The sequence below is a fragment of the Phoenix dactylifera genome, chromosome 6 (genome assembly GCF_009389715.1).
Source record: "Phoenix dactylifera cultivar Barhee BC4 chromosome 6, palm_55x_up_171113_PBpolish2nd_filt_p, whole genome shotgun sequence".
NCBI classification, from domain to species: Eukaryota; Viridiplantae; Streptophyta; class Magnoliopsida; order Arecales; family Arecaceae; genus Phoenix; species Phoenix dactylifera.
Genome location: NC_052397.1, coordinates 10,143,855 through 10,171,224, shown reverse-complemented (window position 1 = coordinate 10,171,224; position 27,370 = coordinate 10,143,855). Strand labels below are relative to the sequence as shown.

The 27,370-nt window shown below is 38.0% G+C and overlaps 1 protein-coding gene across 2 annotated transcripts in view; it reads left to right on the top strand.

The window, feature by feature from the left end:
- The first annotated feature begins 9,213 nt into the window (after positions 1–9,213).
- LOC103697906 (beta-1,3-galactosyltransferase 7-like) overlaps positions 9,214–27,370 on the top strand; it is a 31,036-nt gene continuing 12,879 nt past the window's right edge. Inside the window, exons 1-5 of one of the 2 annotated variants that reach the window (XM_039127376.1) lie at positions 9,214–9,711; positions 9,858–9,957; positions 10,053–10,108; positions 10,211–10,413; positions 17,685–17,748. In XM_039127376.1, coding sequence (XP_038983304.1) covers positions 9,611–9,711; positions 9,858–9,957; positions 10,053–10,108; positions 10,211–10,413; positions 17,685–17,748 — 524 coding nt within the window. In that variant the 5' untranslated portion in view covers positions 9,214–9,610. Of the gene's footprint in view, positions 9,712–9,857; positions 9,958–10,049; positions 10,109–10,210; positions 10,414–17,684; positions 17,749–27,370 lie in introns of both variants that reach the window. The other variant, XM_039127375.1, reaches the window with a different exon arrangement.

Here is a 27,370-nt window from a genome sequence, read left to right as displayed (position 1 = left end):
GCTTTGTTCCGTTATTTCTTGATGGCATCTTTAACATTCTTTATAGAGGAACTACATGATGTTTGATGCGTAGTGTTTCCTACTACATATCTTCTTTTCTTCTGCTGTAATCTTGTGCTGACCTTCTGTCAACAAATATCTTGCATAGTATATTTTTGTTTGCAGAGGTGATGCTCACCTCTTTCAGGATTATTGCTGATATGTATGGCTTAGATTTTTGCATTAGGAGGAAAGTATTTTCCTGAAAATATAAAATTTTGATTATTTGAAGCTAGGATGGCACCAAAATGAAGTGCTGGTTGGCATCTGAAAATATTATATTTTCTAGTTTTACACCAAAATTTTGTTTTCCACAGGCTTAGAATTACTTAGTTGATTTTTTTAAGCTATCAACGAAAATCTGCACCGATTGTTTTACTCGAACTCACAATCGATTCAGTTGATTTTTCCGAAAATTAATCAAAATCTACACAATCTAATTCAAATTTTGGATGGATTTTTTTTTTCAAGTATCAATTTTTGAAACTTGTTACAATAAAGTATAAAAAGAATAAGCTGTAAGCACACTAAAGAACAGCTCCTGAATAATGAATACAAAACAATAAATGGATCATTTAGTTTTCAAGGCACTTCATCAACTCTTAGTTTTCATCAACTCTCAGAAGATGTGATCGTTTAGTTCACCTTAAATACCCTTGAATGATTTTTTTTCTTGAAGCTCTCATTTCTTGTTTGCACTTGATATTTATTTTGCTCTCTTCTAGTGCTTCTTTATGCTCTTGGTGTTTTCATGTATTTATACCCTTTGAAAAAGGTTGGAACACAATTATAGCTATTAGATAGTTTAACAGAGCTGTTGAGAGATGAAAACAACCATTATGATTCCCAAAAAAATAGTTGTTATTGTTGTTAGACGCAGAGGGGTCGACTCAACATTTTCAAAGGTCGACTTGAGATTTTTAGGAGTTGATTGTGATCTTTAGAAGTCGTCTCGAACATGCAGCTGCTTCGGCTGTGCTTTGTCTTTCATTTGTGATACTTGTGGAGTCGACTCTTAATTCAGTGGGCAACTTGTTTGATGATAGGGGTCAACTCATTATTTTCAAGGGTCGACTCTAAAAAACTAAGTTTTACTGCTTTCTGCTTTTTTATTGTGGCTATTTAGGGGTTGACTCGTTTGTCTTTGGGGTCGACTTTTGTTTGAATAGAGCGGCTTATGTTTTCCATAGGTTGACTTGATGTTGTGATGAATTTTTCAGCTCTCTATTTTTCTATATGGCCATTTAGGGATCGGTCCATTTTTCTCTAGGGTCGACTATCATTAGACTAGAGTCGACTTGAGCTCTTCATGTGTCGACTCGTCAAAGCCATGAATTCCATGATTTTCTATTTGTCTTCTAAGACTGCTTTGGGGTTGACTCGTGATTTGCTGAGTCAGCTTGTGAAGACGTATCAGATAGTAACATTGTGTCGAGGTCGACTTGTTGCAAACTTGGAATCAACTTTTAAGGTAGCTTAGAATGAAATTCTTTATCTGAGCTTCCAAGGAATGTTTTCATGGCCTTTTTGGACTAGTTCTTGTTGACATGGAGCTTCAAATAGATGATTTTCATTTGAGAGTAACTGAATGCTTTCTTTTTTGCTTTTTGAAATCACTCAATTAAACTTAAGGCAATAGATTAGTTATCTTTTTGCTCAATTAGTTTGTATCATCAAAATAAATTCTTTAGGGTTAATAGTCCTCATCGATCGTGGAGTCCACCATGATAGTTTGAGAGGTTCTTATCTATCAATACCCCTCTAATGTAGATCTTGATGGAGATCAAAAACTGGGGCTACGTGAAATTGTCTTGGAAGATGAAGAAAGTTACCAGAAAGGATAAAAACAAATTCTACAAATCCCATTGAGACTTCGACCATGACACCAAAGACTGCCAATAACTCAAGAACGAGATCAAGGTCCTTATCCAGTAAAGGTATCTTGAGTGTTTCATCAACCACCCATAAAATTAGAAAAACACTAGGCAACGGCTACTTGCTCCCGAGCAACAAATCAACAATCGGCCTACTATGGGCATCATCAACACTATCTCAGGCAGTCCAGCGACTGGTGGAATGAGCTCGTCTGCACGAATGAACTTAATGCGCTTTGCCTAAGCAGGAAGCTCTAATCTGAAGTCAGAGACCGGGTGAGATGATTTCATTCTCGGAGGCTGATATAGAGTGCGTACAGACTTTGAATGATGATGCCATTGTAGTTTCCTTAATCGATACTAATCATGATGTAAAATGTATTTTGGTATATAATGGAAGCTCAGCGGATGAGTTATTTTATGAGATTTTTTGCAAGATGAATATGCTTATTGACCTATTAAAGAGGATAAACTCTTCTTTGATTGAATTCTCATGAAACCCCATCTCTGTAAAAGAGGTTGTCTTCATCCCAATTATACTAGTCGGGCCTCAAAGAAAGAAACTATAATGCTCGATTTCCTGGCCGTAGAATTCTCCTTGGCGTACAATGCCATCCTAGCCAATCTAGGTTGAACACCCTTCGCATTGAAGCATCTACCTACTACCTACTTATGAGGTTCCCAACTAGACATGGCATAAGAGAAGTCTGCGATGACCAAACACTGGTTCGGTAGTACTATGTGGCAACTCTCCAAGGAAAGAAGCCTATGGAAGCACTCCAAAGAGAAGGCTTCAATGGTCATGATGAGCAAAAGCAGAAAAGGAGGGAACTATCTAAGGAACTCCTTCAAGTTCCTCTCAGTGAAGTGAACCTAAGCTAGACAATACAAATTGAAGTCAATTCTGATGAGGCTACTAAAGCATAGGTGATGGATTTCCTCCGGACCAATGCCAAAATTTCGCTTAGCCTCTGATATGCAAGGTAAAAGCTCTAATGTGGTCATTCTAGTTGAGCATGGGCCTGGCATTTAGACTAGTTTGCAAAAGAAAAGGAGCTTTGCCCTTGAGGGGCAACATGCCATTGACAAGGAGGTGGACAAGCTCCTTGCAGCCAGAATCATCTGAGAAATCTCCAACCTCGACTGGTTAGCAAACATCGTCCTCATGAATAAGGCCACTGGGAAGTGACGGGAGTGCATTGATTTCACCGACCTCAACGAAGCTTGTCCCAAGAATAGCTTCCCAACTTCAAGGATCGACTAGCTCATCAATGAGATGTTGGGGCATCGAATGCTGTGCTTTATGGATGTGTTATCGAGCTACAATCAAATGATGATGAAACCCAAGGATGAAGAAAAAACCTCTGTCATCATTGATAAAGGGCTATACTACGGCTATACTACTACAAGGTCATGTCGTTTGGACTAAATAACACTAAAGCTACTTACTAGCGCTTGTTCAACAAGATCTTCAAGGACCAGATTGGTCGTAATATGGAGATCTATTTTGATGACATATTGGTAAAGAGCAAAGAGACCAAGCAGTACACGATCGACCTATAGGAAGTATTCACTGCATTAAGAAAGTACAATATGAAGTTTAATCCAAGCAAGTGCATCTTTGGAGGCACTATAGGAATTTTTTTGGATTCATAGTCACTTGGCATGGGATTGAAGCCAATCAGAAAAGATCCATGCCTTAGTAGAAATGATGCGGCTAAAGATGAAAAAGGAGGTCTAGCACTAAGTAGGCTAGATGGTGGCATCGAGTAGGTTTGTGGCGAGATCAGTTGAAAAATGCATACCTTTCTTCAAAATGCTGAGGCTGATCGAAGACTTTCCATGGTCCAAGGAGTGCTAGACCGCCATTGACCAACTCAAGCAAAACTTCAGCGCGTCACTCCTTCTCACCAAACCGAGCCTAGAAAGTATGCTTTATGTCTATCTTGCGGTATCTCCTTTCATCACAAGCTCAGTTCTTATTCATGAAGAAGATGGAGTACAACGATTGATCTATTATATGAGCTGAGTCCTCCGAGGTGTTGAGATAAAGTACCATAAGCTTGAAATGGTAGCCTATGCTCTCATTATCTCAGCTAAAAGACTTTAGCCCATTGAGGTATTCATTATATGAATTGTCTAGTTAAGGTATTCATTACTTACTAGGCTGTCTAGCTCATTATACAATTTATTCGATGCAAAAATAATATTATATAAATGAAGAATCTAGAAAAGACAGTTTATTACTTACTTCGAACGCGATCCACAACAAATCCAATTAATCTCGCAAATCCCTCGCAGAACCTAATATCCAAAAATTATATTTTTCTTTTAAAATTAATCACAATATATATATAAAACTTAAATTTTAATATTTTTCCATGGCTGACCCTGCAAAAGTGCCTAGCACCTCGGGTTCGGGTTTGGGTTTATACCCATAAACCACCCCCCTCCCTTCACTTTTTTTTTCTTTTTTTTTTTCTTTCTTTCTTTTCTTTTCCTTTCTTTTCTTTTCTTTTTTCTTTTCTTTTTTTTCTTCCCTTTCCCTCTTCTCCCGACTCCTCTCCTCTTTGGCGGAAAAGGGGACCCGAGACCCCCCTTTCTTCTTCTTCTTCCCTCCTCGGTCGAGTCCAAGGGCGGCCGCGGTGGCCAACCCCGTCGGCGGCAAGAGGTGGCGACGTAGGCTCGGCCAACCTCGGCTGCCGACGGCAGTGAACGCGAGCCGATGACGGTGAACACGAGCCGACGGAGAAGAAACAGAGCGCCCTATCCCGGATCCAAACTCTGGCGATTGGCCGACTCAAACATATGAAGAATCACATCCAAGTGCCAAGAGATGAAGAGAAGAGGAGTATGAACTCTTACTTTAGTTCCGGTGAGGATCCGACGCCTTTCTTTCTCTCTGGCAGCAATAGAAGGAGAGGACCACCCGGATCAAAGAAGACCGGCTTCAACGGCTCCCTCCCTCCCTCTCTCTCTCTCTCTCTCTCCGGCGGCTGCACTTCTTCGGATGGCCTCACAAGAGGAGGAAGACACCCTAGAAAAACTAGGGGATCCTTCTTCTACGGGATGGCTCCCTTCATCCCGCTCACGTGCGTCCCGAAAACTTGGGGTTAGGCCGGTCAAGTGGACCAGCCCAGTTCCAAGGTCTCACATCCTTCCTCCCTTAAAAGAAATTTCGTCTACGAAATTTTTGTACATGCAGTTCAACACTAAAGAATACTTCTTCTAAATTAAGTCATAACACTCTTCAAATCAAAGTCATCTTGTCTGACCAATGTCAAATAATTCCATTCACCACACTAACGTCCCAATGTCCCTAGTATCTACCCACCTACACTCATGTCATGTCAGATTTTCTTATCTTAGAATTTATCCATTCATGCTCTGATACCACTTATAACAACCTAGGACCTCACCCAAAATGGCTAGCCGGAAGGTATTATTTGAGTTTCTTAATCCTGTATAAGTACCCAAGATCTATCCAGCAAATAACTGTGTGGGACCCGTATATGCATATTTAGATCGGACTATGTATTGGAAAAATATTAAAATTTAAATTATATATATATATATATATTGTGATGAATGTTAAAAGAAAAATATGATTTTTGGATATTAGGTTATGTGAGGGATTTGTGAGATTAATTCGATTTGTTGTGGATCGCGTTCGAAGTAAGTAATGAACTGCCTTTTCTAAATTCTTCATTTATATAATATTATTTTTGCATCGAATAAATTGTTAATGAATTTATATGTGATTTTTGAATTTTACGAGATGATGATTTGATTAAAAAATAGATATATGAGTTGGAATAATATTTTTCGGACTATTGTTATATTTACTGTTCTTGCATCGTATATGATCGGATTATGATATGTCTATTATGTTACCAAAAGAATTTTGATGTGCATCAGATTTGGAACTCTCAGCCTGACTATGTTCTGGCCCCTGCCAATTGGGGGTTATGTCTATTATGTCCTTTCTTTTCTTTTCTTTTCTTTTTCTTTTCTTTTTCTTCTTCCCTCTCCCTCTTCTCCCGACTCCTCTCTTCTTTGGCGGAACAGGGGACCTGAGACCCCCCTTTCTTCTTCTTCTTCCCTCCTCGGTCGAGTCCAAGGGCGGTCGCGGTGGCCAACCCCGTCGGCAGCAAGAGGTGGCGAGGTAGGCTCGGCCAACCTCGACTGCCGACGGCGGTGAACGCGAGCCAACGGCGGTGAACACGAGCCGACGACGAAGAAACATGGCAACCTATCCCGAATCCAAACTCCGGCGATTGGCCGGCTCAAACATATGAAGAATCACATCCAAGTGCCAAGAGATGAAGAGAAGAGGAGTATGAACTCTTACCTCAGTTCCGGTGAGGATCCGACGATTTTCTTTCTCTCCGGAGGCAATGGAAGGAGAGGAGCACCCGGATTAAAGAAGATCGGCTTCAACGGCTCCCTCTCTCTTTCTCTCTCTCTCTCTCTCCGGCGGCTGCACTTCTTCAGATGGCCTCAGAAGAGGAGGAAGATATCCTAGAAAAACTAGGGGATCCTTCTTCTACGGGATGGCTCCCTTCATCCCGTGCCCTCACGTGCGACGCAAGTGAGGCCGAAGACTTGGGGTTGGGCCGGTCAAGTGGACCGGCCCAGTTCCAATGTCTCACATCCTTCCTCCCTTAAAAGAAATTTCGTCCATGAAATTTTCGTACATGCAGCTCAACACTAGAGAATACTTCTTCCAAATCAAGTCATAACACTCTTCAAATCAAAGTCATCTTATCTGACCAATGTCAAATAATTCCATTCACCACACTAACGTCCCAATGTCCCTAGTGTCTCCCCATCTATACTCATGTTATGTCAGATTTTCTTATCTTAGAATTTATCCATTCGTTTTCTGATACCACTTAAGTTATCAAGCCTCCGACCCGAGATCGCGAGTCGGGGATCCGCACCAACCCCCGCACACTCGTAGGAAACTATCCGATCAGATCACAATAACCGATGTTAGATCAGATTTGGTATAAACCCAAACCCGAACCCGAACCCGAATCCGGGATGCTAGGCACTTCTGCAGGGTTAGCAATGGAAAAATATTAAAATTTAAGTTTTATATATATATTGTGGTGAATTTTAAAAGAAAAATATGATTTTTGGATATTAGGTTCTGCAAGGGATTTGTGAGATTAATTGGATTTGTTGTAGATCGCGTTCGAAGTAAGTAATGAACTGCTTTTTCTAGATTTTTTATTTATATAATATTATTTTTGCATCGAATAAATTTTTAATGAATTTATATGTGATTTATGAATTTTATGAGATGATGATTTGAATGAAAAATAGATATATAAATTGGAATAATATTTTTCGAACTATTGTTATATTTACTGTTCTTGCATCGTATATGCATATTTAAATCGGATTATAATATGTCTATTATGTTACCAAAAGATTTTTGATGTGCATCAGATTTGGAACTCTCAGCCTGCTATGTTCTGGACGTTGCCAATTGGAGGTTATGTATTGGCAATTTTGGCTCCACCACAGGGTATAAGTGTGGTATTCTGGCCAACTCCACAGGGTATAAATGTGGTATTCTGGCCCACTTCACAAGGTATAAGTACGGTATTCTGCCCACTCCGCAGGGTATAAGTGCGGTTCTGTTTCTAGCCTAGCCACAGGGTATTAGTGTGGTCGTAGTTAAAGGCTGTTGAGTTAAATGTGATTTGTTTTGAATCAAATTTATGATTATGTATATGGATATTCGAAAGATACGGATTTCAATGGATTTGTGTTTGAAAAGAAATTGATTGTCATTATACTGATTCGTCGTAATTTGTATTTATATTTTATGTTATTATATGAATTGTCTAGTTAAGGTATTAATTACTTACTGGGCTGTCTATTTCATTATACAATTTTTTGTTATTTTATAGATTCCGAGAACTAACCTATCGGGGTTTCAAAATGGGAGAGCGACTAGAAGAATAGTAGCACAAGCTATTTTTGAATTAGAATTTATTTAAGTTGAACTGTCATCTTGGATAATTTTTATGATTGTTAGACATTGTAATGTTTTGTTATTTAAAGAACTAAGTTTTGCATATTGATAAATTATTGTTTCGCTGCGTATTTAAAACTGTGAGACTTTATGACTTGAGTTAGTCAATGGAATAAGATTGCATTTATTTAGTTAAATTATTATATATATTTGAGATATTTGGTTAAGATCCCTTGTATGCTCGTGGGGAGAGTTTCTTACGGGTGTGCGGCGGTTAGCGCGGACCCCCGGCTCGCGATCTCGGGTCGGAGGCATGACAACTTAAGTTGTATCAGAGCAGACCCATCTCATAACCTATGTGGACTAGGTGACACTGCAGCACGGATCCATTGGGGCTGACCATGGGCCGATCGTGGTGTTTGTGATTAGATTTGAATAAATTTGAACCCTTAGCTTGATAAGGACGTCAGGGCTTAAACGGGGGAGTATGTGAGGATCCGTGCGGGCGTGTGTTTAGTTTCACATCGGTTATTTGCTGGATAGATCTTGGGTACTTATACAGGATCAATGAACTCCAATAATACCTTCCGGTTAGCTATTTTGGGCGAGGTCCTGGGTTGTTACAAAAACTGTGCAAGCCACATTTTCACTCACTTTTCTAGGAACAATGTTTTGGAGGGAAATATGCAACTTTGTATTGATTCTCTCACACTTTCACGGAAAATAGAAATTTTAGTAGGAGTGGAAAATTACTGTTACTTTCTTTGCCTTTGGACCATCTCCATAGTCTTCCTCATCCATCTTGTTGGCCCCTACTTGCACGTTTTCATCACCACATGACTTCTTCCTTCAGTTAATCAAAACTTTGAAATTCTTCAAGCAAAATACTGTTTCCGAGTCGAACATTGCCATTCAGAATTAGTTGGCCAATTAGAGCCAAGCATGCAGTCCATGCCAACTAAATGCTGAAGTAATTCTAAACTGAGGAAATTGTACGAAAAAGGATTACATGAATAATTGGATCACCCACTGAAATAGCTCCGAACTCTATAATTTATCCATCTCCACAATTTCACAATTTTTATAGTGATCAGCCGATGATCCAATGGCTGCAAAGAAAAGTGAATCCTGTTTCCAAGAAAGATAAAATCCGGATCCATTCTAACCAACAAACGCTTATGCAAGATAGACGTTGGTCTCTTTCTTGCGCGCACAATGTTAACTTTGCCATCATCAATCATGCCTAATTTAGCGTATTTCCAGCCAGTCCCAGACAACGAGATCAAGACTCGGAGAGGGAGATGTCTGCTCCTATCCTGTCCTTCCTTTCGTTGCGCCACATGTCCGCATGCGAAGCGGGGGTTCCGCTTCCCTCGGTTATTCCTCAGACGCAGGGGACGGTAAGTTGACCGCTTGAAGCCGCCGGGTCGTCCCCTTCCTGGCCGTCTCTTTTGACGCTCTCCGCGGCTGCCTTCGTCTCTTCCTCGTCTTCGTGTTCGCCTTCCCCACTGCCTTGGAATTTCCAACCAACGCGCCTTTTCTCCTCCTCCCCTCCCCTCCCTCTATCTTTTCTCTTCCCCTCTTCTCGGTTCTGTCTTCGCTCCATCATTCTTTTTCTTCTCTGTTTGCCCACCAAACGAAGGGAGAGAAGCGGTGGAAGGAGAGGGACAAGAGAGAAGAGAGAAGGGAAGCGAAAATAAAAAGTAAAATGAAGACCAGGAGCATTGGCAGCGAGAGGAAAGTGGGTTTGAGATGGATTCTTATTCTCTGCATCATGAGCTTCGGCTTTGGAATGCTGTTCACAGACAGGTTCGGCTTTGTACTGATCTTGGTTACTTATGGTTCTAGGAAGGATTACATTTTTCATTTTTTTTCCTTTTGAAATTGTTTGGTTTGATTTGATTTGATTTTTAATTTTGATTTCATTCATCATTTAATGGTTTTGGTCTGCGCAGGTTTTGGGCTAATCCAGATTTGAACAATCAGATCATTTCGAGGCAGCGACGGCAGGAACAAGAGCTTCAAATCATTTCTGAGAATTGTGCGACCAAGCGGGTAAATTTTAGCTTTCCAAAGTTAGCTGTCGTTTGCAAATTCTGCTTCAATGCATAATGAGGTGTTCATTCTTTATTTCTTATTGATGTTAGAAGCCTGGGCAAGACAAGGATATTATGGGGGAGGTCACCAGGACCCATGAGGCTATACAGTACGTAGACTTATCCCATGCAATGTTGTGGGAAAATGTACTAATATGTCTGTTAGTTTTTTGAGAACTGGTAGGACTGTGGTGGTATTTGAATGTTATCAGATCTTTGGACAAGACGATCTCTACGCTGCAGATGGAGCTGGCCGCCAAGCGGAGTTTGCAAGAGTTGCTTGGCATGGATCATTCACCGTCAATCTCAGCATCCAGCCAGGTGAAGAAGAAGGCCTTTGTTGTGATTGGGATCAATACTGCATTTAGCAGCAGGAAGAGACGGGACTCAATCAGAGAGACATGGATGCCTCAAGGTTGGCTCTGCTGCTACTGTACTTTATATTTCTTTTTAAGTTGCAATTTTGCTTGCACAATATCTGGAGGTTGCCATCTCTCTTCTAGTTGGAATGATTTATATCGGCACTTCTAGATATGCCATGTGTTTACTCTGTGAGTTTTGCGTCATGGGTGAAGTTATTTCGCAGTACTTCCTTTTTCTTTCCTAGTGGAATAAGTTTACTGGCCATGAGTTTTTGATGGAGAATTTTTGCTCCATTTTTTCTATAGTATGTACTTTCAAATATCTGAAGCCAAATTATCATATTATTGTTTGCTTATTTGTTCATTCAGGGAAATAACTGGATGAACATTCAAAGTGCCAAGGGGACCATGATCATGTGGCATCAAATGCTGCTTCTGTTTTAGCTTTTAGTTTAGGATTTAATAAATAAACAAAAGCCAATATCACTTGTTATTGTCTTGTTGTTATCAACCATGCTCCAATTTTATTTACTATTTAATATAATTTTGACTCGAGCACTTACTTTCACTAATTAGGTTCTCATCATAATGGAAAAATGATCTTGATCTGGTATCATTCTATTGGATGCGTTCATTTTTCTGCTCCTCAACTTTCTTCACAAAATTAAGCTCCGGCTATTGTAGCTTACTATAGTTATCCTCTTATTAATCTACCTCATTTCATGATTACTATTGGTTTATCTAGTGTCATGTCTAAACTAACTTGTGGATATTTCACTACATTCTCATAATGATATACTAGAAGTTGCATTTTTGTTGTTTGTTCTTGTGTGAAATGTGGATTTTGTATAGAGAACTCTTATGTTGTGTTGTAAATGCAATGTTAAATTTCCTTCAACATTTTTTTGATATGACAGAATTTCCTTAGAACTTGAGACTGATGTATATTTGCATCGCACCACTTGTTCAGACACATAATCTTATACATAATTCAATGGCTGTGTGGAGCTGCTTGTTATACTAGCTGTCTGAAAAACAATTGTTACCCTTACTGAATCATAGTTGAACCCCCAAGATATGGAAATAGTTTTTTCCAACTAAAAATTGAAAAGAAAAAAAATCATAGGTGCTTTGGCATATAGAAATTTTAAAAAGCTTTATGCTTATATATATTTCCAGTCTTTGACTTGTTCAAGCTCAAACTCAAAGACATGTGATATGATTAGTCTGACATATAATATGATTGGTCTGTGCAGATCTGCTTGTTGTACTAGCTTTCTGAAAATTAATGATCAACCATATGAATTAGAGTTGAACCCCAAGACTGGAATGATTTTGGAAAATTAACTCAAACTTGAAAAGAAAAGAACAGTTAACAGACAATCTTTTATCATGATTGAAAAAGTCATCACATTTTTCTGCAGGTTAATTAATGTTATAGCCTTTGATTCAAATTAATGCTGTTATTGTCAGAAAAAAAGGTGATGTGAGAAGGAGAGTTTGGAGAGCTTGGAGAATGATGGATTTTTAAAAGGATATAGGGCCTACATGTACCTTCCATTATAGATCTTGAATGAGCAATTTTTTAAAGGATTTGAAGCCTGATAGATAAGTGAAATAGAAGCCTGTAACAGGGTGTTGGAGCTAGAAATCTGCAGGCTTCATATTTCTTTGAGTCATGTGGAAGGTGAATTAAATTTTGATTATCATTGAATTAGAAGTTTTAAGAAAGAATTGAGTATGCCCTTACCGCTTATGCTTTGCTAGGTATCAGTGCCATAAGAACAAGCATCAGTTGTTGCACCATGGCATGCTGTAGAAGGCAAAAGGTTTGGGCATGGAAGATTTCGTGGTATCCTTACAAAATTTAGATAGACATGCTTAAAAAACATTTATATGAGGTGGTATTTACTTATTCTTGATATCTAGGTTTATTTTTAGCTCATTGGAATATAATTTCAAAATAAAAGTTGATATTAAAATAACAGCTGATCTATGAATGTTGGTATTAGAAAGGGCTCTCATGTATTGAGAAGTGGGGGCAATAATAAATTAGGTTATAGAAGTAAAAACTGTTCTAAACTAGTAGTTTCCTCCTTTTAATATTTTGAGTTAGTAGTGGTGTCATGTACTCGTGTTATCCCTTGTACAACACATAAAAGGGCAGAAATACTTTAATCCCTGAAGAAGCAATAATGTAAGATATTTGAAGGGTTTAATGTCCCTAAGTCTAAATCCTTATAATATTTTATATTGTAAAACATGACCTGTTTCAGTGCCAGTATAAATGATTCAAGATTTATTTGTTCTATGCTACAACCATAAGAGAAAAGCCTTATTCGAACAGTTTGGGGCGATGTTAATCATTATGTGCTTAGCTAATCATGTTGAATTCCATGATTAGCCTCTCTTTTATGTTCCTACTCAAGCTTTGTCATAGGCTTCTACATCTTTCTGCTTACATATCTAACCTTTTGAAACAAATTCTAGCCTCCCACTAGAGCCTCCTTATCACAAATTCATACCATATTAGTTAGTCCTTAGTAGATGAAATCCTTGCAGTTTTTTCATTACACTCATTTTTTAGATCTATTTTTTCTGGTTTTGGTGTGCATCCAAGTCAACACTGTTATATTGTGTGATCAAATATGTACTTGCTCCTGATCATTTCCAAATATATAACCAACCAGGAGCTTAATATTTCGCTATCAGGAATTTCCTGAGCTTGAAGGCACCTGAAAATTAGACACCACCTCAGAAGCATCAATCCACTTCACTCATCGTCCTTTATGGATGAGTATAATGAAAAAGAATATGGTAAAGAACTGCCTAATAAAAATATAGAAAATGGAAGAACTGAAAAAATAAGGTACAATGGAAAAATGAACCCAAAAAATGGTATAACTATCTACTTCACGTTATATCAAAGAAAGCTGAATTGAGCCGAATCGGCCGGTTCAGCCCGAACTGAGCCGACCCGGCCTCCTGATTGGCTCTGGCCAGAACTGGCCGATTTAGCGAACCTTGCTTTATATATAAAATATATAAAAATATGAGTATAATGAAAGAACTGCATGGCTTGTAACCACTATGGATGAAGTGGTGAAGGACTACTTATTATGTATTAACTTGTGAATTGAAAATATGGTATATGTCCATTCATTGGTTTCAACCCTGTCTTAGTGGTGTGTGCTTGGACTAGTGAGGCCCATGCGAAGAGAAAGACTGATATTCTCCATATTAATGCGCCCATTCTTGGGTACAACCAATAGTAGTCAATGATCATGCTAAAAGAAATGTTTTGACTATCAACCTTGTTGAGATTCTTTTTGTATTTATGTTTTGAGTAATATTACATTCACATACTTTATTCTAACTTCAGAAATTTTTTAACTTGTATTCTGTGGAGTATCTTATCTAAATTTAGCTAGCACTTTACTCAATTTTTATCCATGGTTTAAATTTGTTATGCTAGCTTGTGCTGTATGGCATGTAGGGTTTCAACAATATATGAATGCTATAGAGTTATGTACTCATGTATCACTGTATCCAAGGTACGCCTTTTTGGTACCGGGTCTCGTACCAGTGCCACCCTATTATTATTTCAGTACGGTATAGTACGAGGTTGGTTGGGCATACCGAGTATCTGTATGCCTTCCGTACCGTATATTGGTACCGAACTAGTATGGTACAGGGCATACCGGCGTAGCATGATTGTATTAGTCATTTGCATTGATTTGTGCAAATACAGGACTATGTGCCTTTGTCTTGTGCATAACAGACTGACTCTGGTGTTGGTTTGTGTTGTTCTTTGCCAGAATGTATCGGTTTAGTGCACATTGGCACAATTCCAAGATGTCTGCAATGAGCCCTAGCACATTGCTAGCTGTGTGACCAACATGGCTTAGCACACTGTATGGCATTGCACAATGTCAGTGTGCAATAGGCACAGGCTTTTGTGTAGTACTTTGGTCCCTGTTATTATCGAACAATTGGCATTGTGTTTGACATACACTGTGCCATGTTCTCTCAATATCGCTGGTTGATGCTTTTTTACACCTGACTCTTATTTATCATGTGATCATCATAATCCATAAAAGTTTCCTGGTAAGTTTTCTTGCCTACTTAACTTTGATATTTTATAAATTTTTTTTTACTTGTTATTGTCACTACATTTAAGTACAATGATTCCTTATGTTCATGTTGCTGACCTTTAGATTTTCTTGGAGCTTTTTTTGCAATCCAATATTATGCTGTACCACCAGATTTCATTCCTGCTTTGGTTAAAATTTCAATTTTGCATCTTTAATATTTTATTTGTAAACTAAAAGAAGTATATTTTCTTCTTTTAATTCTAACTGCTATACTCATGGACTCACTTCCGTTCTGGCTCTTAGCATCCTTCAATTACTTTCTTGTATTGTGTGGTTAACATTCCTCAGTTGTAACTTTTTTTTTTCCTCAGCAGAAAATATCTACATTTAACATTTCTGATTAATTCTTCTACATGATTAGAAAAATATTTAAATAGTAAATCTATGCTAAAAAACTTGGTGAACATACGCCTTGTTTTTGAAAATCCTACATCATGAAGATTTTCATTTTTTTCTCTTATTAGAAATTGCACCAATTCATCCATCTCCTCCTAAAAGTGCATCCAATTTTTTCCATTAATCCTATTTTTGTCCATTCTACTCAAGTTGCTAAAATAATGGCTATTTGCCAATTAGTCATCATATTCGCATCCAATATTTCTTCCATATTTATATCACTATTATTGTGATTCTACTTCCCTGCATGCATAAACATATTTATCACAAATCTCCTTTGATTTTCCTCCTTTTTATTTTATATCTTTTAATAATGCAATATTGTCATGCTTTCTTATCATTCCCTCAATTAGTTTACATCTTTTCTGTTGCAAAAATCATGTAGCAGATCAGAATTTATTTTTCTAATAAACTAGCTCTTTTAAATGCGTCTGCATCATTTCTGCAGCATTTATTTCTTAAACAAATATCACCATGTTCAAGTTCTGTTGTTGCATGTTGGCTATGAGCAATTTGCCAGCCAATCAATGTTCTTTTCTCTGAATGACCAATGTTAGCTGTACCAAATTGCTTACATTGGAAACCCCTAGCCTGTTCTTGCCTTTTTCCTAAGGTGCACTGCATCCCTTACAAGGATCATTGTAATATCTAAAATATAGTTAATATATTTTTCATAATTTTTGTTAATTTTACCGGAACTAGGCATTGGTTTTCCACGTTTTCTGCATCAACATGGTACCATTTGACTTCTTGTTCCATCTTGGCTGAGCAAAGTTAATGAAAATTTTGCTAATAAGAAAAAAGAAGAGCAAGTTAGATGCTTAGTACTAGTCTGAAGCCTACTCTGTTGGGATATCACTTTACCAGTTCCTGGGATTGCAAACCAACATCGCACGCATAACTTTGTACCTGATGCTTGGTATATTATGTTCCTTTTATATTTTTAACGAAAGTGAAGAATATTTAAATCTTTTATCAAATTAATAGATACTTTCATAATCTACCTACCTATGTATATATATGTGTGTGTGTGTGTGTGTGTGTGTATTGTTGTTTCATAAGTTAATGGAACAATTTGTTTGGATCAGGATGATGTCTTAATTCATAGTCAGGATCAGACTGGATTTCATGGATCAATGTTTGTCTTCTTCTTCTTCTTCTTCTTCTTCTTTTATCTTCTCAAAATTTGAATAGATATTTAGAAAGTAAGAAAGATAGAAATAGTGGCAGACTGTAAATTAGAGAGGTATAATATTCCATCATATAGAAGTCTAGTTTAAACCTGCATATGCTTATACATAGCATGGCCAAAGACTGACATCATGTCTTATTAATTAATGTGGTCATATGCTGCCATAGAGATCCATTGCGTACTAAACTTTGGGCAAAATGTTTCTATTCAGAGATAGGATCATGAAATGAGTAACTAGATATACAGTATGTTATCATAATTATTAGATTTACTATTCAAAATTTCCTCACTTACTAAGAAAATTTGACTGCACAAGGTAATTCTTCTGCCTCATCCACAAGTTAGCCTGATAACTTATTCTGATTGTGAGTTTGCCCTCTTCTGTAAAAATTATTCTACTTGTGTGTGAAATTTGGTTGGACCAGCGACTTATGTTCTGAAGCATATTAAATTCTCATAAAATTTATGTGTGTTATATCCGAGTCAGCATTAAGAGCAATTAACCTGCATCCCCAAATTCAGCAATAAGATAATTAAACTAATATGTGCAGTCTTTTTGTGATCATGCGTCTATGTCATTATGTGCTGAGTGTTCATGTTATGATATTGTATGTATGCAGCCCTGGCAAATGATTCAGGCATGATGAGTTTATCTTTGGTTCTTGCATCATTAACTACTCCATTTAGATAGTAACAATAATATAAATTCAAGTCGTTTACATAATTGCATTTATTTTGGACATGGTAAAATTTCATGTAACACCTAACTATGTTTATAGCAATATTGGGTGGTAATAAAAGTAATCCGGATATAATATTGGACTTGTATCCAATTGATTTATCTCCCTGCACATTTGGGCTCCTCTAAGTGTATACAATTTCATATTCTAAAGGGAGATAATAATTCATACTATATATATTATCATGAGTAAATTATCTATAAAAATTATTTTCATCATGGGTTCTTTATAATGGATAAGATGCTGCCAATATGGTATCTTTATACCAAATTCCATTCTTACTGTTGTAATGGAAGCTATGAATGCAAGAACTGTTTGAAGGGTGGTCCTGTTCGGTGGACCCTCATTTTGCGCATTTTTAGTGCTACAGACAGTCTTCATGTTTTCATAAATGGCCTGGAAGGTAAGTGTAATCATACCTAACAAGTCTTACCCATCTTCTCTCAGGAAACAAGTGTTACCCATCTAATCAAGCGGGTTCAGCATTATCAATCATGGTAAATCCATTGAAGTTTGAGAACCTCGTTCAACTTTAAACAAAAGAGGAGTCTTGAGATGAAATCTAGAATGCTGGTTGTGGTTTAAGGAATTTAAGGTTATGTAACTGGAGAGTAACCCTCCCAAATTCCATAAACTTGAAAAGAGTAATTAATAAAAACAGAAAGGAGGCAAAAAGGAAGCATAGCGGACTGCATGTTTTTTGTTGTTATTATTTTTCTACATTGACTATCTCTTTTCTTTTCCTTTTTATCTCTTTCATCATTTTTGTTTAAGGGAATAACCTATCTTGTTTTTTAAATGTGACATACAACAAATAATGCATTACTTTTCTATTCAATTAGGTGAGAAGCTTCAACAGCTAGAACGTGAGAAGGGAATTGTTATCCGATTCATGATTGGTCACAGGTATTCCATAGAGTAGGACTTGAGGTTTAAAGTTTCTGCATCATTAAACAAACAAATAAAGTTGATATTGAACTGTATATTCTAATTTTGAAGCATGTTTAGGTTCACAATGCTGTCAATATAATTGATGAAACTCTGAAAAAAGTACTGATGTCATTTCCGTAATGTTTAGCTAGTCATAAGATGTATATGTGGCGTATGGGAGAACAACGTTTGTGAGGGCAGCAACTTCCTCATGAGCGCATAGGAAGGAGTCGAATATGTATTGCCCTTTAATGAAGCAGTCGGTGCACAAATCAACATGCTCATCAATGACTACTGCCAGGTGGTTTAAAAGGAACTTTGTGAAAATTTTGAGGATGCCATGGATGAGTATGACAGGTATGAACTCGTGGGGGCAGCAACTTTCTCATGTTTGGGGATAAGAACAAAGTAGGCATTGTTGGTGTATCCAAGTTCAAGGATCACTGAGGATGATAGTGGTATTTTGATGATTAACACAATCATTAAGGAAATATCTAATTAAAAATTACAAGGAAATATGATACATCATTACTAAGTTCGTCACCCACGGTACATTAGAAGAATGAGATCAAGATGTACTTCAATGATAACCAATGAGATAAAATTTGCGATAAAAAAAAAGGGATAGTGAATTCTAAATTCTAATTCGGCAAAGTTTCAAGTGAAACGTACTCCTAAGGGGACAATAGTAATTTTCATTGTTTAGAGTATGTAGCACCACCATGACATATATTCAAAATTGCTTGAAGTATATTTCATTGATTATATGAATGAATCTAACCTTAAGTGTGGAATGAGTCGACCCCGACACATCAAGAAACCATCGGGCACATTTCTGCAAAGATGGCATGGATGAACAGTACTTGGGTCGACCCAAGTGAAAGTTGAGTCGACCCTATCTTCAAGCCTCAAGAAAACAAGTCTCTGAAATCCCTGAGAGGGTCGACGCCAATATAACTTGAGTCGACCCCACCTTGAGTCGACCCCAACTGAACATGAGTCGATCCCAAGGCTGTATCATTCAAAACTGGATCTCTGGAATCCCTGAGAGGGTCGACCCCAATGGAACTTGAGTCGACCCCACTGTACCTTGAGTCGACCCAAAAAGAGTTGAGTCGACCCTAGTGAAAAACGGCTGAAATATAAGGTTCTGTGTTTTCTGAGAGGGCCGACCCCAATGTAGCATGAGTCGACCCCAGTAAAAGTTGGGTCGACCCCAGTGAAAGTTGAGTCGACCCCAAGTCTGATGAACAGTGGTTTGAGTCAACCCCAGAAAAGTTTGGGTCGACCCCAGCACGGGCAGAAGCATAACGGCTAGTTCTGCAGAAGTACTTTTTGTCCTCCCAACAGTAAGTAACGGCTAGTTTTTGAGATCTAACCAATGGGGGGTGTCCAATGGGTGAGGAAAACTATTTAAAGTGACACTATTCATCAGAAAACAGATACTTTTGCAAAATATCAAGGCTTACACAAGAAAGATAAGAGCCCTAATTTTCTTCATCCAAGTGCTTCATTCAAAGAGTCAAAAGGAAGTGGGTGAGCAGATTCCAAGAGACATTAAGAGCTCCATCCACCCTTGAAGAGTGAAGCATTCTTGACAAAGAAGAGAGAAGTCTCATCAAGCGATAACTATATTCTAAACTCTTCTTTGTAGCTTATAATTGTTATATTTGCTCATCTAGGAGTTTCAACTTTCTTCTCTTTAATCACCTTGTAAAGGTTTGTTGGTGAGCCCGTAAAACCAACGGTGTAGTTTATTGGTGAACCCGTAAAACCAATTGTGAAGGTTCGTTGGTGAGCCCGTAAAACCAACATAGGTTTTTGGTGATCCCGGAAAACCAAAATGTAAAGGTTTTTGGATTGTGAGCCCGGAAAACAATCCAACTGTAATTCGCGGAATTATAGTGAATTCCCAAGGGGTCGCTTGGAGAGTGGACGTAGGTGCTTAGAAGAGCACCGAACCATTATACTTCTTGTGTGTTTGCATTGTGTATTGTTTTAACTTCACTAACTCATCAATTGACTCAATTAAGATCGTAAAAAATTTAGAGAAACCAATTCACCCCCCCTCTTGGCTTGTCACCTTGGGCAACAAGTGGTATCAGAGCCAGGTGCTCACATAGTATTTGTTGATTTCACAATCAAGAGACAAAGATCATGACAACGCAAGTAGGATGTTCTATGAGTGAGGGGCAATCCACAAATAGACCTCCTCTGTTTAATGGCTCAAATTACACATACTGGAAAGCTAGGATGAGGATATTCATTCAAGCTCTAGACTATGAATTGTGGAATATCATAACTAGAGGACCACACACATCCACAATTAGTATAGAGGGCACAATCATTCCCAAACCAGAAATGGATTGGAATGAGAGTGATAGAAGACTAGCACAACTAAATGCAAAAGCAATAAATGTACTTTACTGTTCACTAGATGTAAGTGAATTCAATAGAATATTTACATGCATCTCCGCAAAAGAAATTTGGGATAAACTGGAGGTCACACATGAAGGAACTAATCAAGTCAAGGAGTCAAAAATAAATATATTAACTCATAAGTATGAGTTGTTTAAAATGGAGTCCACTGAGTCCATAATTGAAATGTTTACTCGATTCATAGAAATCATAAATGGGCTAAAAAGTTTAGGAAAGTCTTATACTAACTCTGATTTAGTGCGAAAAATTCTCAGGTCTCTACCAAGAGTTTGGGAGGCCAAAGTAACAGCAATTCAAGAAGCAAAGGACCTCAATACATTGCAAGTGGAAGAACTTCTAGGATCACTCATGATCCATGAGTTGATCATGAGGTAAAATTCAGAAGATGAGGTCAAGAAAAGAAAGACCATTGCCTTGAAGTCTACTACTCCAAAACAGGAAACTGAATCAGAAGAATCTGATGATGAGGAGGAATATGATGAAGAAGAAATGGCTATGCTTGGAAGAAAATTCAGAAAGTTCATGAGAGGAAAGAAGAAATTTCATAAAAGGAAGCCCTTCTTCAAAGGTAGCTCAAGCAAAGAAAAGGATAAGGACAAAGAAAAGGAAAAGGAAACGCCAATTTGCTATGAGTGTAACAAGCTCGGGCATTTCAAGATAGATTGTCCGGAATTGAAGTGGATGGCAAGAAAACTTAAGAAGAAGAACTTCATGGCTGAATGAAGTGAAAGTGAGGAGTCAAGTTCGGAAGAGAAAGATCAACAAGAGACGGCCCAAATCTGTCATATGGCCAATGACGATGAGGAGTGTCTTGCAGCTAATAAGGTGGATAAACGATGGTATCTAGATAGCGGCTGTTCAAGACACATGACAGGTGACGTAGAACAATTTGTCATCTTGGAATCTAAGAAGGGTGGAGTAGTAACCTATGGAGACAATGGAAAAGGATTTATCATTGGAAAGGGTAAAATTTTTATTACTCCATCTACCTTTATAGAAAATGTCTTATTAGTTAATGGTTTGAAACATAACCTACTTAGCATAAGTCAATTTTGTGATAAAGATTTTAAGGTCACATTTGAAGCCTCAGTATGCATAATCACAAATCCTAAAGATAATAGCATTGTACTTGTAGGACAAAGGCAAAGAAATATTTACATGGTAGATCTTCATGAATTAGGCAAGAAAAATGGATTATGTTTAATTACTAATGAAGAAAGAAAAAGTGAAACAAGTTGGCTTTGGCATCGTAGACTAGGACATGCTAGTATGGACTTAATATCAAAACTAGTCAAGAAGGATTTGATAAAAGATGTGCCAAAATTGATCTTTGAAAAGGACAAAATCTGTGGTCCATGCTCATTAGGAAAGCAAACAAAATCATCCTTCAAATCAAAGAATATAGTATCAACCACTAGGCCTTTTGAACTCATACACATGAATCTATTTGGACCCACTAGAACCGCAAGTTTAGGAGGAAAGAAGTATGGACTAGTTATAGTAGATGATTTTTCAAGATATACATGGGTTTCATTTCTTGCACATAAGAATGAAGCATTTTCAGCATTCGTGAAATATTATAAAAATATAATAACTGAAAAGAAGCTTACCTTAATAGCAATTCGAAGTGATCATGGAACTGAATTTGAAAAACAACACTTTGAAGAATTTTGTAATGAAAATGGTATCTCACATCAATTTTCAGCACCTAGAACGCCTCAACAAAATGGGGTTGTTGAAAGAAAAAATAGGACCTTGGCAGAAATGGCACGCACAATATTGTGCGAGTCAAATCTTCCAAAGTACTTTTGGGCTGAAGCTATAAGCACTGCTTGCCATATTCTAAATCGTGTTCTAATACGACCTATAATATGAACTTTGGAAGAATAAGAAACCAACTGCTAAATATCTTAAAGTATTTGGATGTAGATGTTTCATTTTAAATAATGGCAAGGAGGATCTAAGTAAATTTGATGCCAAGTCAGATGAAGATATCTTCTTAGGATACTCTACATCTAGCAGGGCATACAGAGTATTCAACAAAAGAACTCTTGTAGTTGAAGAGTCAATTAATATCATTTTTGATGAGTCTGATAGTGAGTCTCCTAGGAGAGAAAATATTCTTGATGATGATGTAGGAATTATTGACTTTAAAAAATTAAATCTTGATGACGTGCCAAATCAAGAAATGGAAAATGATCGCGTGCCACCACAATCTCAAGACTTGCCAAAGGAATGGAGGTATGCACATGGACACCCTAAAGACTTAATCATTGGTGATCCATCTCAAGGGGTAAGAACTCGATCCTCTCTTAGAAATTTAAATGATTATCTTGCTTTTGTCTCACAACTAGAACCTAAGAATTATGAAGAAGCTGAAAAAGACATAAATTGGATAAATGTCATGCAAGAATTAAATCAATTCAAAAGAAGTAATGTATGGACATTAACTGAGAGACCAAAGCATAACTCTGTAATTGGAACAAAATGGATCTTTAGAAATAAATTAGATAAAAATGGGGTAGTCATAAGAAATAAAGCTAGACTTGTAGCTAAGGGATACAATCAAGAAGAAGGGATAGATTTTGAGGAAACATTTGCTCCCGTGGCCAGATTAGAAGCTATTAGATTACTTCTAGCTTTTGCATGCTTCATGGATTTCAAACTGTATCAAATTGATGTAAAAAGTGCCTTCTTAAACGGTTTTATAAAGAAAGAAGTATATGTAGAGCAACCTTCTGGTTTTGAGAATCATGAATTGCCAAATCATGTGTTTAGATTACATAAGGCATTATATGGATTGAAACAAGCACCTAGGGCTTGGTATTATCGACTAAGCAAATTTCTACTGAATAATTAATTCAGTAGGGAAAATGTAGATAAAACACTTTTTTTCAAAAGAAAAGACAAAAATTTGCTAGTAGTTCAAATATATGTAGATGACATAATTTTTGGTGCCACTAATGATAATCTTTGCAAAGAGTTTGCTAAATTAATGCAAGGAGAATTCGAGATGAGTATGATGGGAGAACTAAATTTCTTTCTTGGATTACAAATCAAGCAAACTAAGGAAGGTATCTTCATTCATCAAACTAAATACACAAAGGAAATATTAAAGAAGTTTGGGAATGAAAATCACAAGGGATTAGGCACCCCAATGAATCCCACTAGTAAGCTAGACAAAGATGAAAAAGAAAAAAGTATAGATATAAAGCTTTATAGAGGCTTAATTGGATCTTTGCTTTACCTTACTGCTAGTAGGCCAGACATAGTGTTTAGTGTGGGAATATATGCTAGATACCAATCAGATCCAAAGGAGTCACATCTAAGTGCTGTCAAAAGAATTCTTAGATATTTGAGAGCAACCACAAACATAGGTTTATGGCACTCTAGAGATTCCTATTTAGATTTACTTGCATATTCTGATGCAGATTTTGCTGGTTGCAAATTAGATAGGAAGAGTACTAGTGGAACATGTCAATTTTTAGGGAATAACTTAATATCATGGTTTAGCAAAAAGCAGAATTCAGTAGCATTGTCAACGGCTGAGGCCGAATATATAGCTGCCGGAAGTTGCTGTGCTCAAGTACTATGACTCAAGCAACAACTAGAGGACTATGGAATTAAACTAGATAACATTCCTATAAAGTGTGATAACACTAGTGCCATTAACCTTACCAAGAATCCAGTTCAGCACTCTAAAGCCAAACATATTGAAATAAGGTATCATTTCATTAGAGATCATGTTCAAAATGGAAATATATGTATTGAGCATGTGTGTACCGAGAAACAATTGGCTAACATATTCACAAAACCTTTAAGTGAAGATAGATTTTGCATGCTAAGGAGGGAATTAGGTATATGTGACCCTTTTGATTGAGTAGATATAAGAAGGAACAAGTTGTCTCATGATATACTCTCCTCCCATTTTGAAAAACCCATGAAACATTAGTCGAACTAGTCATCTATAGATTCCTTACCCATGTATCATTGTTCCATAAAGAATTTGTAAGGATTGGAGGAAAGGAAGAAATTTTTTTTTTTTTAAAAAAGGAAAGGAAGAGAGAGAAAATTTTCTGAACTGGGGCCGACCCAAGCCAGAATGGGGTCGACCCCACGTTGAGTCGACCCAAGAAAAATCTGGGGTCGACCCAACGGCGGGATCCTGTTTTTAAAAGAGGGACCCGTGAGCTATGTTAGGGCACTGTTTCATCTTGTCCTCTTCTTAAAATTCTATTTTCCACTCTCCAATCACTTCCAATCATCTCCAAACAGTAAAAGGGAGCTTCCCCAAGCCGTTAGATCAAGATCTTGGAAGGAATGGGACCCAAGCGAGCCGTTGCTAAGAGATCCGGGAGAGTTTCACAGACAACCCGTGTTGATAGACATGCTAGAGAGTCTTCTACAGTGCCTCCACAAGGTGAGACACGTGTAGAGCCTCCTCCTCCTCCCTTCCCCTCCGTACAACTTGCAAAATATGCGGAAAGACCTGTGACCACGGGGAGAAGGATCCACTCCGAATTTTTGGATCAAGAAGGGTTCCGGTTGGGTGATTGGATCCGAAGGCAGGGATGGAAGTATCTTTGCTCCCTAGATGTGGTGATCTACCCAGGGTTGGTTCGTGAGTTCTATGCCTTTCTAAAAGTTGGAATGGGAAGGCTTATATCTGAAGTCCGAGGAGTAAGGGTTCGGATTTCAGAAGAAAGTTTGAGTGAGTTGCTGCATCTTCCCTGTGAAGGAGCTACACCAGAAAGACCAGAAAGTAAGTTGAGAGCTCTACAGCTGATTTTTGAGAGAGAGGATTTTGATTATTCAGAAAATTTAGTAGCTAGCTCTCTATCAGCTGAGATGAGGTTGTTGCATAACTTCATAGGTCGGATACTGGTTCCGAAGAGTGGGAGATTCGATCTCATATCTGAGCGAGATTTGGTTATTATGGAGCACGTTATTCGGGGCATTCCCCTGAACCTCCCAGCTATGATGATCAGACAGATGAGAAAGGCTATATGCAATTCGAGAGTCTCCTTGCCCTATGGTATGATACTTACCCTGGTCTTCCGACAGCATGACATATCAGTAGAGGGAGAGATCTCCAGGCATCTATTATTTACTGACACTTATACTGCACGATCCCTAATTCGCATGGGTTATGAGAAGGTGAACGGGCAGTGGGTGCGTGCAGGAGCAGGGATACATGCACCAGAGGGTGATGCACCAGAGATTGGAGACCCCATCCCTGAGGCTGAGGAACCTGCGGATCATCCTACAGCACCTTCAGAGGCTGGACCTTCGTCATCCACACCTACGGGATGTACAGAGGAGTTTTGGAGTAGGATGACTGAGCTTGTATCAGCTCAGGTGAGGACTCTCTCTGATGGGATGTGGAGCAGGATGGATAGCATGACTGCTGAGATTAGCGATCTCAGAGAGCAGGTAGGAGCATTACGGAGAGAGAGAGAGGCTCATGGTCCATCTATGCCCCGAGCAGCTGAGTCAGAGGTATCGGCACAGAGTCATCCAGCTCAGCGATGTCCACGCCAGACTCAGTCCCATCAGGCTCGACCTCCCCTCGCTACTTATGCTAGGAGGATGAGGACTAGATCACAGCCATTAGATACCCCCTAGGCTGATGTTAGCACTATGATTAGTGCCTAAAATTAATCTAGTTCTCATATGTATTTTGTGTTGATCATGTACTTTGCACTTTGATTGAAGAACATTGTATTTTTGGCATTAATGTACTATAATATTCTATTTTGATCAATGAAACTTGACTGTTTATTATTTACTGTGTCTACTTATCTATTGCCTTGCACCTATTTGATGATAACAAAAAAGGGGAGAAGCAAGGAAAGAAAAAAGTTGCAATAAGTTGACAAACAAGGTTGAAAATTATAATAGAGATAATATACACTTAAGGGGAAGCGATATGTAACAATGAAAATGTTAAAGTCCTAACTCTCAATCAAATTTCAGAATTTGGCACATACTTTTCACACCTCGATACATAATCTGAAACTCTTGCTTTATCTCAAATTTTTGAAGTTTCATCTTTAACCAAATATAAAAGAAAGGGGGAGTAAATTAAAAAGTTCAAATGGCAATATTTGGATGAAAAAGGGGAGAATTCACTCTCAAATTTGAAAAGCTGAAATTCAACAACTTGAGCTCTTCTAAAACTGATTTTAAGTTAAGTAACAATCGGCTCATACTTAATATTTTGTAATCATCAAAAAGGGGGAGATTGAGGATGATAGTGGTATTTTGATGATTAACACAACCATTAAGGGAATATCTAATTAAAAATTACAAGGAAATATGATACATCATTACTAAGTTCGTCACCCACGGTACATTAGAAGAATGAGATCAAGATGTACTTCAATGATAACCAATGAGATAAAATTTGCGATAAAAAAAGGGATAGTGAATTCTAAATTCCAATTCGGCAAAGTTTCAAGTGAAACGTACTCCTAAGGGGACAATAGTAATTTTCATTGTTTAGAGTATGTAGCACCACCATGACATATATTCAAAATTGCTTGAAGTATATTTCATTGATTATATGGATGAATCTAACCTTAAGTTGCAGCAAAGTGTGGAATGAGTCGATCCCAAGATTGGTGGAGTCGACCCCGGCTCATCAAGGAACCATCGGGCACATTTCTGCAAAGATGGCACGGATGAACAATACTTGGGTCGACCCAAGTGAAAGTTGAGTCGACCCCATCTTCAAGCCTCAAGAAAATAAGTCTCTGGAATTCCTGAGAGGGTCGACCCCAATATAACTTGAGTCGACCCCATCTTGAGTCGACCCCAACTGAACATGAGTCGACCTCAAGGCTGTGTCATTCAAAACTGGGTCTTTGGAATCCCTGAGAGGGTCGACCCCAATGGAACTTGAGTCGACCCCACTGTACCTTGAGTCTACCCAAAAAGAGTTAAGTCGACCCCAGTGAAAAACGGCTGAAATATAAGGTTCTGTGTTTTCTGAGAGGGCCGACCCCAATGTAGCATGAGTCGACCCCAGTAAAAGTTGGGTCGACCCCAGTGAAAGTTGAGTCGACCCCAAGTCTGATGAACAGTGGTTTGAGTCGACCCCAGGAAAGTTTGGGTCGACCCCAACACGGGCAAAAGCATAACGGCTAGTTCTGCAGAA